General features: G+C 45.7%; 1 protein-coding gene and 1 long non-coding RNA gene across 19 annotated transcripts in view; one reads left to right on the top strand and one right to left on the bottom strand.

The window, feature by feature from the left end:
• Window positions 1-3,378: 3,378 nt before the first annotated feature.
• LOC127925282 (protein tyrosine phosphatase type IVA 3-like) overlaps window positions 3,379-14,443 on the bottom strand; it is a 56,519-nt gene continuing 45,454 nt past the window's right edge. For 3 of the 4 annotated variants that reach the window (XM_052510148.1, XM_052510149.1, XM_052510147.1), the window contains exons 4-6: window positions 13,971-14,101; window positions 9,131-9,205; window positions 3,379-5,103 (exon numbers count right to left, since the gene is read on the bottom strand). In XM_052510148.1, the coding sequence (XP_052366108.1) occupies window positions 4,986-5,103; window positions 9,131-9,205; window positions 13,971-14,101 (324 nt within the window). In that variant the 3' untranslated portion in view covers window positions 3,379-4,985. Of the gene's footprint in view, window positions 5,104-9,092; window positions 9,206-13,970; window positions 14,102-14,443 lie in introns of all 4 variants that reach the window. The other variant, XM_052510150.1, reaches the window with a different exon arrangement.
• LOC127925283 (uncharacterized) lies at window positions 7,587-9,104 on the top strand. Of its 15 annotated transcripts, XR_008120327.1 has the most exons (8): window positions 7,587-7,984; window positions 8,026-8,148; window positions 8,190-8,271; window positions 8,343-8,427; window positions 8,466-8,503; window positions 8,540-8,668; window positions 8,864-8,954; window positions 8,997-9,104. It is a non-coding gene; the product is annotated as an uncharacterized LOC127925283 (long non-coding RNA). The 15 variants fall into 15 exon arrangements; XR_008120329.1 differs by lacking the exon at window positions 8,026-8,148 and having other exon boundaries at window positions 7,587-8,025; window positions 8,190-8,230; XR_008120319.1 differs by lacking the exon at window positions 8,026-8,148 and having other exon boundaries at window positions 7,587-8,025.

Genomic DNA, 14,443 nt, shown 5'->3' with positions numbered 1-14,443 from the left:
ATATCCACCTATAGGTTTAATCTCTGTATCAGTATCCACCTATAGGTTTAATCTCTGTATCAGTATCCACCTATAGGTTTAATCTCTGTATCAGTATCCACCTATAGGTTTAATCTCTGTATCAGTATCATGTCCACCTATAGGTTTAATCTCTGTATCAGTATCCACCTATAGGTTTAATCTCTGTTTATCAGTATCAGTATCATGTCCACCTATAGGTTTAATCTCTGTATCAGTATCCACCTACCTAGGTTTAATCTCTGTATCAGTATCATGTCCACCTATAGGTTTAATCTCTGTATCAGTATCATGTCCACCTATAGGTTTAATCTCTGTATCAGTATCATGTCCACCTATAGGTTTAATCTCTGTATCAGTATCCACCTATAGGTTTAATCTCTGTATCAGTATCATGTCCACCTATAGGTTTAATCTCTGTATCAGTATCCACCTATAGGTTTAATCTCTGTATCAGTATCATGTCCACCTATAGGTTTAATCTCTGTATCAGTATCATGTCCACCTAAAGGTTTAATATCTGTATCAGTATCATGTCCACCTATAGGTTTAATCTCTGTATCAGTATCATGTCCACCTATAGGTTTAATCTCTGTATCAGTATCATGTCCACCTATAGGTTTAATCTCTGTATCAGTATCCACCTATAGGTTTAATCTCTGTATCAGTATCCACCTATAGGTTTAATCTCTGTATCAGTATCATGTCCACCTATAGGTTTAATCTCTGTATCATGTCCACCTATAGGTTTAATCTCTGTATCAGTATCCACCTATAGGTTTAATCTCTGTATCAGTATCCACCTATAGGTTTAAACTCTGTATCAGTATCACGTCCACCTATAGGTTTAATCTCTGTATCAGTATCATGTCCACCTATAGGTTTAATCTCTGTATCAGTATCCACCTATAGGTTTAATCTCTGTATCAGTATCATGTCCACCTATAGGTTTAATCTCTGTATCAGTATCCACCTATAGGTTTAATCTCTGTATCAGTATCATGTCCACCTATAGGTTTAATCTCTGTATCAGTATCCACCTATAGGTTTAATCTCTGTATCAGTATCCACCTATAGGTTTAATCTCTGTATCAGTATCCACCTATAGGTTTAATCTCTGTATCAGTATCATGTCCACCTATAGGTTTAATCTCTGTATCAGTATCCACCTATAGGTTTAATCTCTGTATCAGTATCATGTCCACCTATAGGTTTAATCTCTGTATCAGTATCCACCTATAGGTTTAATCTCTGTATCAGTATCCACCTATAGGTTTAATCTCTGTATCAGTATCCACCTATAGGTTTAATCTCTGTATCAGTATCATGTCCACCTATAGGTTTAATCTCTGTATCAGTATCATGTCCACCTATAGGTTTAATCTCTGTATCAGTATCCACCTATAGGTTTAATCTCTGTATCAGTATCATGTCCACCTATAGGTTTAATCTCTGTATCAGTATCATGTCCACCTATAGGTTTAATCTCTGTATCAGTATCCACCTATAGGTTTAATCTCTGTATCAGTATCCACCTATAGGTTTAATCTCTGTATCAGTATCCACCTATAGGTTTAATCTCTGTATCAGTATCATGTCCACCTATAGGTTTAATCTCTGTATCAGTATCATGTCCACCTATAGGTTTAATCTCTGTATCAGTATCCACCTATAGGTTTAATCTCTGTATCAGTATCATGTCCACCTATAGGTTTAATCTCTGTATCAGTATCCACCTATAGGTTTAATCTCTGTATCAGTATCCACCTATAGGTTTAATCTCTGTATCAGTATCATGTCCACCTATAGGTTTAATCTCTGTATCAGAATCCACCTATAGGTTTAATCTCTGTATCAGTATCATTGTGTATCTATCAATGCCGGAAACACAAACTAACTGTATGGGCGAATGGTTGGGATGTTCAATTCGACATGAAACTGTGTGATTGGACTGACAAAGCATAGTGAGAATGGAACATCATGTATTCTAATTATATGGATGGAAGTATTTACAGCACTAGGAGCCAAGGAGATGCAACTCCCAAAGATGCAGTTATTACATTGGAAAGTGGCAAGTACATTTTGAAAGCAAATTATACATTTGATACTAAATTAACAACGTACTGTAACCTTCTAGCTCGAGGTCCGGCGCGCTATCGACTGTGCCGCAAAAGTATGCTCGTGCGGCAGAGTCGATATCCGCGCTTATAAACCCAGGGTCGTTACAGTACAAATATTTTCTTTGCCTGCACGATCAGTAAGTAGGTGCTATTAAATTATGAAAATGAGAAGTGGGAACGTAATGCAAAACATAAATAAAATGACAAAACACTATGAGACAAAGAAAAAACTTTATTTTAAATCCTGATGGATGACCGAGCAGACGGAGTCATGCAAAACAAAACAAGCAGGAATGAGGATTGTAGCCCATGGCATGATGGTGGAGAAATGTTGATATCATGCATTCCATATACTGTACATCATACAGTATTTGACAGTGTGGACTCGCCTATTATAACTACCACCAATTAAATAATAAAAACGAAAAAGCATTGCCCTGGATGCCACGGTGAGGCTTATTACGCTGTAAATACATTGAAGATGTTTTGCTACATTTGCAGCACATTGAATACATTTCATTTCTAGATTGTTCTCCCCATCACCAGTAAAACCATGTATTCTCCAGTTAAAATCGTGGTGCGCCGTGGTTTTCACACAATGACCAGAACACATTTTGAACCGTTAGATAGACTTGGCCTACATTGGGTGCCGGCTAATAAGGATGCTCATGCAAGACAAAGATGCATTTTAATTAGCCTACCGTCTGCACTGTGCCTTGCGTTTATCTCGGGTCCTTTCCAGAATTAGCTATATCGGACGTGCCACAGGCAAAAAGACCTGCGTGATTTATATAGACAATATCACCACGAACAAGACGTTTATATAATACAACAAAGGACATAGAATCTGCCGCTCGAGCTCTGCCCTCTTTCTCAATTGTAATTAGATTCCGTCCGGAAGTAGCCTGTATATCATACGTCATTGTTGTACAAACAGGAATGTTTGAGATAATACGGTGATGACTTAATCTACAATATAGATGATACATGTGCCATATTATAATCTCAAATTAACAATATGGTCATTGAAGAGAAAACGATAAATCTATTTCAGAAATTGCAAAAACTCTAATTCAGGCCAACAATGCCACCACCAATAATGTGAATAACTACACATAACTACACATGGCCACTAGATGGCGGCATTTGAGCTTGTTATCACAACAAGGCAAAAGTGGTTGTTTAAAATGATTCGTTCTCCCATAAGTCAACTCCTGAATAAAGCACAAAACAGGCCAGCTTACTTTAAACAATTACTTTATTTATTGTACTTCATTAACTGTGAACAATCTGAAGTGGGTTACTTCCAAGGCAGCAGATAAATGTGACAGCTTTCTTCCTAGGATACCAGTCATTCCTTCAGTACCTGTCCTTAACTGAGACTGCGTCTTGCACCCTATTCCCTATTTAGTGCACTACTTTTGACCAGAGCCCATAGGACTATAGTCAAAAGTGTGCTATATAGTAGTGCACTATAAAAGGGGAATAGGGTGCTATTTCAGAGGCAAGATGAGAGACATTTATATCCACACTGACAGATACAGAGCCAGGACGTTATTTCTGAGCAGACGGTTCAGTTGGCTGTTTTTCATCCCAGAGACGACTACGGGGCACCGCCATGTTTACGTTCCCAAAGCATAGTACGCGTCCCAGATGGCACCCTAGTCCCTATATAGTGCACAACTTTTGACCCGGAGCCCATAGGATCAGTGCGAGTCCATGTTTTTGTGTATATTTCAAGGCATTGTAGCCCATAGACCTCTGGTCAAAAGTAGTGCACTATATAGGGAATAGGGTGCCATCTGGGACACAGACGGTGTTGCCTACCTAGTCCACCCAGGCTCAGCTGACTCCTACATGATACACTGAGATCCTTCATGTTGTACAACAGAAGCAGTCAGTGGTGAAGAATCCTAATCCCAGAGTATTTCATATCACAATGTAAAAAATATTGCTATTTAAAAAACCGGCGACTCAGCACAAAACCTCGTCCTATTTTAAGTCCCATCCCGCATCCCCATATCCTCAAAAAAAGGAGGAGACAAGGACATGATTCTAACAAGTGTTAACTTACATGCATTATGAAAACGGAGCAATGAGCAAGATGGCTGAGCTCTGTGGATGGCATTTCAATTGAACAAAGACGTTAAACTGGATTTCCTTGAAACATTGAGATAAAAACACACAGACAGCATAAAATCTGTTATTTTTCATGATTATTTCATTCATGTCATCATGGCTAGCAGGGGCTTTCAGTTAACATGGTGTATGGTGATGCAGACCTGTTGTGACAGCTCGTGGTGGGTCGGTGTGTTTCATTGACAGTGCTTTGGGTTGGGTCAGTGCTACCTAGCAGCAGGGAGGAAAGAGGAACGATCAGGCCTGGGACCAAGCTGACAGTGTTGCTGCTGGTTGAGGGGTTGGTCTGGTGGTCAATGGCGCTGTGTGTGTATGTCACAGTATGTTACAATCAGTGCAAAATAGTTTGTCAGTGTGTGTGTGTGTGTGTGTGTGTGTGTGTGTGTGTGTGTGTGTGTGTGTGTGTGTGTGTGTACTTGATAGAAATAGGGCTCGTTTGTTTTTCCTCTCTATGAGTTCAATTGGCCGGCAGTTGGGGACGAACGTGTTCATTCAAAGACATCAGAGAGGAGATGGTCTCTAACAGCCCTGAGAGTGAGAAGCAGAAGAATCCCAACAGAACAGTGGCAACTAACTGTCCCCATGGAGACAGACAACAGGTCAAGTCCTAAATGCATCTTAGCGGGGTGGAGGTCGGTCCAATATTAAAGTTCATGTAGTCGTTCTATATGGGTCAGAACAGGCGGGCTGCGGGGTCACACCACATCATCACATCACACAGCACTTGTTCTTGTGTTTGTGAGGGTCTTTGAAGCGTAGTCTCTGTCTGGAGCGGTATTTCTCCAGGTAGGTCAGCTGCTTGCTGTTGATCGCTCCCCTGCGCTTCCTGAGGAGACAGAGAGAGACAGGTCTACTGTTACTCCCTACAGGAACCTCTGTTGTGTCCCAATTGGCACCCTGTTCACGACCTCTGACCAGTGTCCACTCTGGTTAAATAAAAGCAGTGCAACATTTAGGGACTAGGGACCCACAGGGCTCTGGTTAAAAGCAGTGCAACATTTAGGGACTAGGGACCCACAGGGCTCTGGTTAAAAGCAGTGCAACATTTAGGGACTAGGGACCCACAGGGCTCTGGTTAAAAGCAGTGCAACATTTAGGGACTAGGGACCCACAGGGCTCTGGTTAAAAGCAGTGCAACATTTGGGGACTAGGGGCCCACAGGGCTCTGGTTAAAAGCAGTGCAACATTTAGGGACTAGGGGCCCACAGGGCTCTGGTTAAAAGCAGTGCAACATTTGGGGACTAGGGGCCCACAGGGCTCTGGTTAAAAGCAGTGCAACATTTAGGGACTAGGGACCCACAGGGCTCTGGTTAAAAGCAGTGCAACATTTAGGGACTAGGGACCCACAGGGCTCTGGTTAAAAGCAGTGCAACATTTAGGGACTAGGGACCCACAGGGCTCTGGTTAAAAGCAGTGCAACATTTGGGGACTAGGGGCCCTTTATATGTGAAGCTAAACAGCTTGACACTGCAGCCACACACACACACACACACACACACACACACACACACACCTTTGCTGTATATAAGGGCCCTCATGTAAAGAGACCATTATAATTCACTTAGGGGATGATTTTCCCAGATCCACACGAAGCCTATTTACTCCTGGACTAAAAAGCACCTTCAATTCAGATTGTCCATTGAGCATCACGGTGCTCAGTCCAGGAGGGTAGTAGGCTTGATGTTTTTCCAGAGAACCTGACCCATAATGTAGAGCCAATGAGTGTCAGAAGAATCCAGAGGTGTGCAGAGCCCTGACAGAGTGAAAGACACTCCTGGCTCAAACCACATTATCCTCCTCAGTACAGAGGTGTGCAGAGCCCTGACAGAGTGAAAGACAGACACTCCCAGCTCAAACCACATAATCCTCCTCAGTAGAGGTGTGCCCCTCCCAGCTCAAACCACATAATCCTCCTCAGTAGAGGTGTGCAGAGCCCTGACAGAGTGAAAGACACTCCCAGCTCAAACCACATAATCCTCCTCAGTAGAGGTGTGCAGAGCCCTGACAGAGTGAAAGACACTCCCAGCTCAAACCACATAATCCTCCTCAGTACAGAGGTGTGCAGAGCCCTGACAGAGTTGAAAGACACTCCCAGCTCAAACCACATAATCCTCCTCAGTAGAGGTGTGCAGAGCCCTGTGAAAGACACTCCCAGCTCAAAGCCCTGGCAGAGTGAAAGACACTCAAACCACATAATCCTCCTCAGTCAGAGCCCTCATGAAAGACACTCCCACATAATCCTCCTCAGTACAGAGCCCTGGAGTGAAAGACACTCCCAGCTTTCTCCCTCCAGAGCCCTCAGAGTGATGCCTCCCATAATCCTCCTCAGTACAGAGCGGTTCAAGTCCCTCAAACCACATAATCCCCAGTAGAGGTGTGCCCCTCATGATGCTCAAACCACATAATCCTCCTCAGTACAGAGGTGTGCAGAGCCCTGGCAGAGTGAAAGACACTCCCTCAAACCACATAATCTCCCAGTACAGAGCAGAGCCCTGGCAGAGTGAAAGACACTCCTCATGATGTCCCTCAAATCCCCTCCTCAGTACAGAGCCCTGGTTCAAGTACAGAGGTCAGAGCCCTGGCAGAGTTCCCAGCTCCTCCCCTCAGTCATGATGTCCCAGCTCAAACCACATAATCCTCCTCAGTACAGAGCCCTGGAGTGAAAGACACTCCCAAAACCACATTTCCTCCTCAGTACAGAGGTGTGCAGAGCCCTCATGAAAGACACTGCTCAAACCACATAATCCTCCTCAGTACAGAGCCCTGGAGTGAAAGACAAGCTCAAACCACATTCCTCCCTCAGTCATGATGTCCCATAATCCTCCTCAGTAGAGCGTCCCATAATCCCCCTCAGTACAGAGGTGTGCAGAGCCCTGGCAGAAAGACACTCCCAGTTCAATCCCTTTCTCCCTCCTCATGATGTCCCAGAGTAATCCTCCTCCTCAGTACAGAGCGGTTCAAGCCCTGGCAGAGTGAAAGACACTCCCAGCTCAAACCCATAATCCTCCTCCAGAGGTGTCCTCATGATGTCCCATAATCCTCAGAGTGAAAGACACTCCCAGCTCAGTACAGAGCGGTCCTCCTCAAACCCTTTCTCCCTCCTCATGATGTCCCCCTGGCAGAGTAATCCCACATAATCCTCAGTACAGAGCGGTTCAAACCCTTTCTCCCTCCTCATGATGTCCCATAATCCTCCTCAGTACAGAGCGGTTCAAACCCTTTCTCCCTCCTCATGATGTCCCATAATCCTCCTCAGTACAGAGCGGTTCCCTTTCTCCCTCCTCCAGCTCAAACCCATAATCCCCTCAGTACAGAGCGGTTCAATCCCTTTCTCCCTCCTCATGATGTCCCATAATCCTCCTCAGTACAGAGCGGTTCAATCCCTTTCTCCCTCCTCATGATGTCCCATAATCCTCCTCAGTACAGAGCGGTTCAATCCCTTTCTCCCTCCTCATGATGTCCCATAATCCCCTCAGTACAGAGCGGTTCAATCCCTTTCTCCCTCCTCATGATGTCCCATAATCCTCCTCAGTACAGAGCGGTTCAATCCCTTTCTCCCTCCTCATAATGTCCCCATCTAAATATACAGCTGTCAGATGAAACAGGAACAACACTAAAAAGGTTGAGTGGACTTCCACTCTCCTTAAAACATCAAGAGACGGAAGGTGAATGTTCCTACTGCCTGATGAACTGAACTGAATCTGGAGGTGGTGTTCATACTGCCTGATGAACTGAACTGAATCTGGAGGTGGTGTACATACTGCCTGATGAACTGAACTGAATCTGGAGGTGGTGTACATACTGCCTGATGAACTGAACTGAATCTGGAGGTGGTGTACATACTGCCTGATGAACTGAACTGAATCTGGAGGTGGTGTACATACTGCCTGATAAACTGAACTGAATCTGGAGGTGGTGTTCATACTGCCTGATGAACTGAACTGAATCTGGAGGTGGTGTTCATACTGCCTGATAAACTGAACTGAATCTGGAGGTGGTGTACATACTGCCTGATGAACTGAATCTGGTGTACATACTGCCTGATGAACTGAACTGAATCTGGAGGTGGTGTACATACTGCCTGATGAACTGAACTGAATCTGGAGGTGGTGTACATACTGCCTGATGAACTGAACTGAATCTGGAGGTGGTGTACATACTGCCTGATGAACTGAATCTAGAGGTGAGGTGTACATACTGCCTGATGAACTGAACTGAATCTGGAGGTGGTGTACATACTGCCTGATAAACTGAATCTAGAGGTGAGGTGTACATACTGCCTGATGAACTGAACTGAATCTAGAGGTGAGGTGTACATACTGCCTGATGAACTGAACTGAATCTAGAGGTGAGGTGTACATACTGCCTGATGAACTGAACTGAATCTGGAGGTGAACTGAATCTGGTGTACATACTGCCTGATGAACTGAATCTGGTGTACATACTGCCTGATGAACTGAATCTGGACATACTGCCTGATGAACTGAATCTGGTGTACATACTGCCTGATGAACTGAACTGAATCTAGAGGTGAACTGAACTGAATCTGTGTACATACTGCCTGATGAACTGAACTGAATCTGGAGGTGAGGTGTACATACTGCCTGATGAACTGAACTGAATCTGGAGGTGAGGTGTACATACTGCCTGATGAACTGAACTGAATCTGGAGGTGAGGTGTACATACTGCCTGATGAACTGAACTGAATCTGAGGTGAGGTGTACATACTGCCTGATGAACTGAACTGAATCTGGAGGTGAGGTGTACATACTGCCTGATGAACTGAACTGAATCTAGAGGTGAGGTGTACATACTGCCTGATGAACTGAATCTAGAGGTGAGGTGTACATACTGCCTGATGAACTGAACTGCCTCCTCATACTTCATCCCGCCCTCGATCAGAGCCAGAGCCACCAGCACAGGAGCCCTGGAGGGAGAAACACAAAGAAACAGCCTTTACATGCTGCTGTTAATACTGGGACTTAAAGACACAGTCAGACTGCTACTAATACTGGGACTTAAAGACACAGTCAGACTGCTGTTAATACTGGGACTTATAGACACAGTCAGACTGCTACTAATACTGGGACTTATAGACACAGTCAGACTGCTGTTAATACTGGGACTTAAAGACACAGTCAGACTGCTGTTAATACTGGGACTTAAAGACACAGTCAGACTGCTGTTAATACTGGGACTTATAGACACAGTCAGACTGCTACTAATACTGGGACTTAAAGACACAGTCAGACTGCTGTTAATACTGGGACTTATAGACACAGTCAGACTGCTGTTAATACTGGGACTTAAAGACACAGTCAGACTGCTGTTAATACTGGGACTTAAAGACACAGTCAGACTGCTGTTAATACTGGGACTTAAAGACACAGTCAGACTGCTGTTAATACTGGGACTTAAAGACACAGTCAGACTGCTGTTAATACTGGGACTTAAAGACACAGTCAGACTGCTGTTAATACTGGGACTTAAAGACACAGTCAGACTGCTGTTAGACTTAAAGACACAGTCAGACTGCTACTAATACTGTTAATACTGGGACTTAAAGACACAGTCAGACTACTGTTAATACTGGGACTTAAAGACACAGTCAGACTGCTGTTAATACTGGGACTTAAAGACACAGTCAGACTGCTGTTAATACTGGGACTTAAAGACACAGTCAGACTGCTGTTAATACTGGGACTTAAAGACACAGTCAGACTGCTGTTAATACTGGGACTTAAAGACACAGTCAGACTGCTACTAATACTGGGACTTAAAGACACAGTCAGACTGCTGTTAATACTGGGACTTAAAGACACAGTCAGACTGCTGTTAATACTGGGACTTAAAGACACAGTCAGACTGCTACTAATACTGGGACTTAAAGACACAGTCAGACTGCTACTAATACTGGGACTTATAGACACAGTCAGACTGCTGTTAATACTGGGACTTAAAGACACAGTCAGACTGCTGTTAATACTGGGACTTAAAGACACAGTCAGACTGCTGTTAATACTGGGACTTAAAGACACAGTCAGACTGCTGTTAATACTGGGACTTAAAGACACAGTCAGAACCTTATGGGCCCTGGTCAAAAGTCGTGCACTTAATAGGGAATATAGCGCCATTTGGGACGTTAGAAACAGCATTCACATATTAAGACGGAGAATTAAAGACATCCATTAGTATCCTTCCTGTTATGCCCCCAGCAACGTCTCTCTCTCCATGTTGTCACAACACAGCCAGTTCCCAGGGAATGGAGTTCATTCTGGTTTGGACAGAGGAAAGCCCTGCTGCACGTTGAGAGATGGAACTAGTTGTGCTGTATTTGGCCACTAATATTTACAGGTAACAAGTCATTAGGAAAAGCTGTAGCCCACTTTCCCCTTTTCTAGCCTTATATGGGTTGTTACTGTGGTTACGGTAAGTCAGTGTGGAAATAGAGAGCTGAAGAGCATAACACCACTAACACAAACACGGGACTTCTAGGAATCAGTGAAACAGATGAGGTGCCTGCCTGCATGGACATGAGACATTCAAACATATTCATCTAACTCTACCCTGTCAAGCCATGTCAGCCCCCAGACCACTTAGATGTTGCAGTGGTTACCAGCTGAAAGCCCAAGACTCCCCAGCTGATTAACAGGACAACAAACAGTTCAGAGTTAAGTAAACATTGGCGCCCTGTCAAAAACCACAGACGAGTCCCAGAGGAGGTCTCCAGTACGTCAGAGATAGACGGTGCTTCACCAACCCAGGGAGGGGAGGCCGGGGAGCTCCTTCAGCTAACACAGGAGGGGAGGCTGGGGAGCTCCTTCAGCTAACACAGGAGGGGAGGCTGGGGAGCTCCTTCAGCTAACACAGGAGGGGAGGCTGGGGAGCTCCTTCAGCTAACACAGGAGGGGAGGCCGGGGAGCTCCTTCAGCTAACACAGGAGGGGAGGCTGGGGAGCTCCTTCAGCTAACACAGGAGGGGAGGCTGGGGAGCTCCTTCAGCTAACACAGGAGGGGAGGCCGGGGAGCTCCTTCACCAACCCAGGGAGGGGAGGCCGGGGAGCTCCTTCAGCTAACACAGGAGGGGAGGCCGGGGAGCTCCTTCAGCTAACACAGGAGGGGAGGCTGGGGAGCTCCTTCAGCTAACACAGGAGGGGAGGCTGGGGAGCTCCTTCAGCTAACACAGGAGGGGAGGCCGGGGAGCTCCTTCAGCTAACACAGGAGGGGAGGCTGGGGAGCTCCTTCAGCTAACACAGGAGGGGAGGCCTGGGGAGGCCAGAGGGCTCTCCTTCAGCTAACACAGGAGGGGGAACGGAAGAGCCTGGGGAGGCCAGGGTGCTGGGGGACTCCTTCAGCTTACCCAGGAGGGGAGGGGAACAGGGGCTCCTTCAGCTTCCTACCAATGAGCTCACCCATTATTAGTACCAAAGGCCTGGTTTAACCTGGTTTAATGGCTCCCTATTGCCCACAGGGCTCTGGTCAAAAGTAGTGCACTATGTATAGAATAGGGTAACATTTGAGACATTTTTTCCTCTACTAGCTAATATACTCCATCAGTATAGATGTGACTCGTTGTCTCTCCTCTGCCATAGAGGACACCTGAAGGAACACCAGACAGGACAGGGCTAAAATGAGCCTGGTAACCAGATCAGTTTGTGCTTCTATTTAGTCAACTCCTCTGTTATGTTGGTTGGCATGCCAACCATAATAACTAATGTACGGCATGGCCAACCATAATAACTAATGTACGGCATGGCCAACCATAATAACTAATGTACGGCATGGCCAACCGTACGAACTAATGTACGGCATGGCCAACCGTACGAACTAATGTACGGCATGGCCAACCGCAAGAACTAATGTACGGCATGGCCAACCGCAAGAACTAATGTACGGCATGGCCAACCGTACGAACTAATGTACGGCATGGCCAACCGTAAGAACTAATGTACGGCATGGCCAACCGTAAGAACTAATGTACGGCATGGCCAACCGTACGAACTAATGTACGGCATGGCCAACCGTAAGAACTAATGTGGTAATGTACGGCATGGCCAACCATAAGAACTAATGTACGGCATGGCCAACCGTACGAACTAATGTACGGCATGGCCAACCGGCATGGCCAACCGAACTAATGTACGGCATGGCCAACCGAAGAACTAAGGCCAACCGTAAATGTACGGCATGGCCAACCGTAAGAACTAATGTACGGCATGGCCAACCGCAAGAACTAATGTACGGCATGGCCAACCGTAAGAACTAATGTACGGCATGGCCAACCGTAAGAACTAATGTACGGCATGGCCAACCGTACGAACTAATGTACGGCATGGCCAACCATAAGAACTAATGTACGGCATGGCCAACCGCAAGAACTAATGTACGGCATGGCCAACCGTACGAACTAATGTACGGCATGGCCAACCGTAAGAACTAATGTACGGCATGGCCAACCGTAAGAACTAATGTACGGCATGGCCAACCGTAAGAACTAATGTACGGCATGGCCAACCGTAAGAACTAATGTACGGTAATGTACGGCATGGCCAACCGTAAGAACTAATGTACGGCATGGCCAACCATAAGAACTAATGTACGGCATGGCCAACCGCAAGAACTAATGTACGGCATGGCCAACCGCAAGAACTAATGTACGGCATGGCCAACCGCAAGAACTAATGTACGGCATGGCCAACCGTAAGAACTAATGTACGGCATGGCCAACCATAAGAACTAATGTACGGCATGGCCAACCGCAAGAACTAATGTACGGCATGGCCAACCGTACGAACTAATGTACGGCATGGCCAACCGTAAGAACTAATGTACGGCATGGCCAACCATAAGAACTAATGTACGGCATGGCCAACCATAACTAATGAATGGCCAACCGTATGTACGGCATGGCCAACCGTAAAACTAATGTACGGCATGGCCAACCATAAGAACTATGGCCAACCGTAAGAACTAAAACTAATGTACGGCATGGCCAACCATAAGAACTAATGTACGGCATGGCCAACCATAAGAACTAATGTACGGCATGGCCAACCGTACGAACTAATGTACGGCATGGCCGACCGTACGAACTAATGTACGGCATGGCCAACCGTACGAACTAATGTACGGCATGGCCAACCATAAGAACTAATGTACGGCATGGCCAACCATAAGAACTAATGTGCGGCAGCATGCCAACGGGAGTCCAGAGGCTCAACTACAGAACATACATTACAAGTCTGGGCATGGCCAACCAGAATACAGCTAACTGACATTTCACAAGACAACTGGCTGCATCCCAAATGGCACCCTATTCCCTATATAGTGCACTACTTTTGACCAGAGTTCTGGTGAGCTAACTAGTAGAGATCCAATCTGAGAGGAAACACTTAGACAAACAATAGAAATAAATGCTGCTTCAACGTTTTTCAGAACTCAACCTCTGTGCTTTGAATAATAAACGGTGGATTAGTTGTGAAGGAGTGGCCCTTGGCTAACAGTTGACTTTGGCTTGGTTCTGTGTGCATGCTGAGAGAGGGCCCTGGTCAGGCTGTAGGAGAAGGGGAGAGACTGGTGGCTGCTGGGACAGTGGCCGTCACAGTGGGTGGGTGACACTGTAGCCTTGTGATCTTGGTTCAACTGTCTCACCCAATCAGAACCCTAAGACAGAAGAGTATTAATGATCCGTACCGTCCCAGCCCGGCAACACAGTGCACCGCCACGCAGCAGCCAGGGTCCTCACGGAACTTAGTCTTCAGCAGGTTCAGCCAATCATCTACGATCTTAGTGGGAGGAGGGGCACCGTCATCAAAGGCCCAGTCCTGGAAAACATACAAATACATTCACATTAGAAAACAATGTAATTGTCCACACAATGTGGGAATTGGTCTTCGGCATCACACATCATAAACAGTACAGTTCTGTCTCTCTGACAGAAACAGCTGATTAGCATTGGCACTCTGAGGGAGCCCATTGTTACGAGACAAAGCAGCTCAACACTGCACCCCTATCTACTTCAAACTGAGGAACCAGACAAAGCAGCTCAACACTGCACCCCTATCTACTTCAAACTGAGGAACCAGACAAAGCAGCTCAACACTGCACCCCTATCTACTTCAAACTGAGGAACCAGACAAAGCAGCTCAACACTGCACCCCTATCTA

Source organism: Oncorhynchus keta, unplaced genomic scaffold (assembly GCF_023373465.1).
Source record: "Oncorhynchus keta strain PuntledgeMale-10-30-2019 unplaced genomic scaffold, Oket_V2 Un_contig_540_pilon_pilon, whole genome shotgun sequence".
NCBI classification, from domain to species: Eukaryota; Metazoa; Chordata; class Actinopteri; order Salmoniformes; family Salmonidae; genus Oncorhynchus; species Oncorhynchus keta.
Note: the sequence above shows the minus strand (reverse complement) of the source record. Positions and strands in the feature narration are given on the sequence as shown.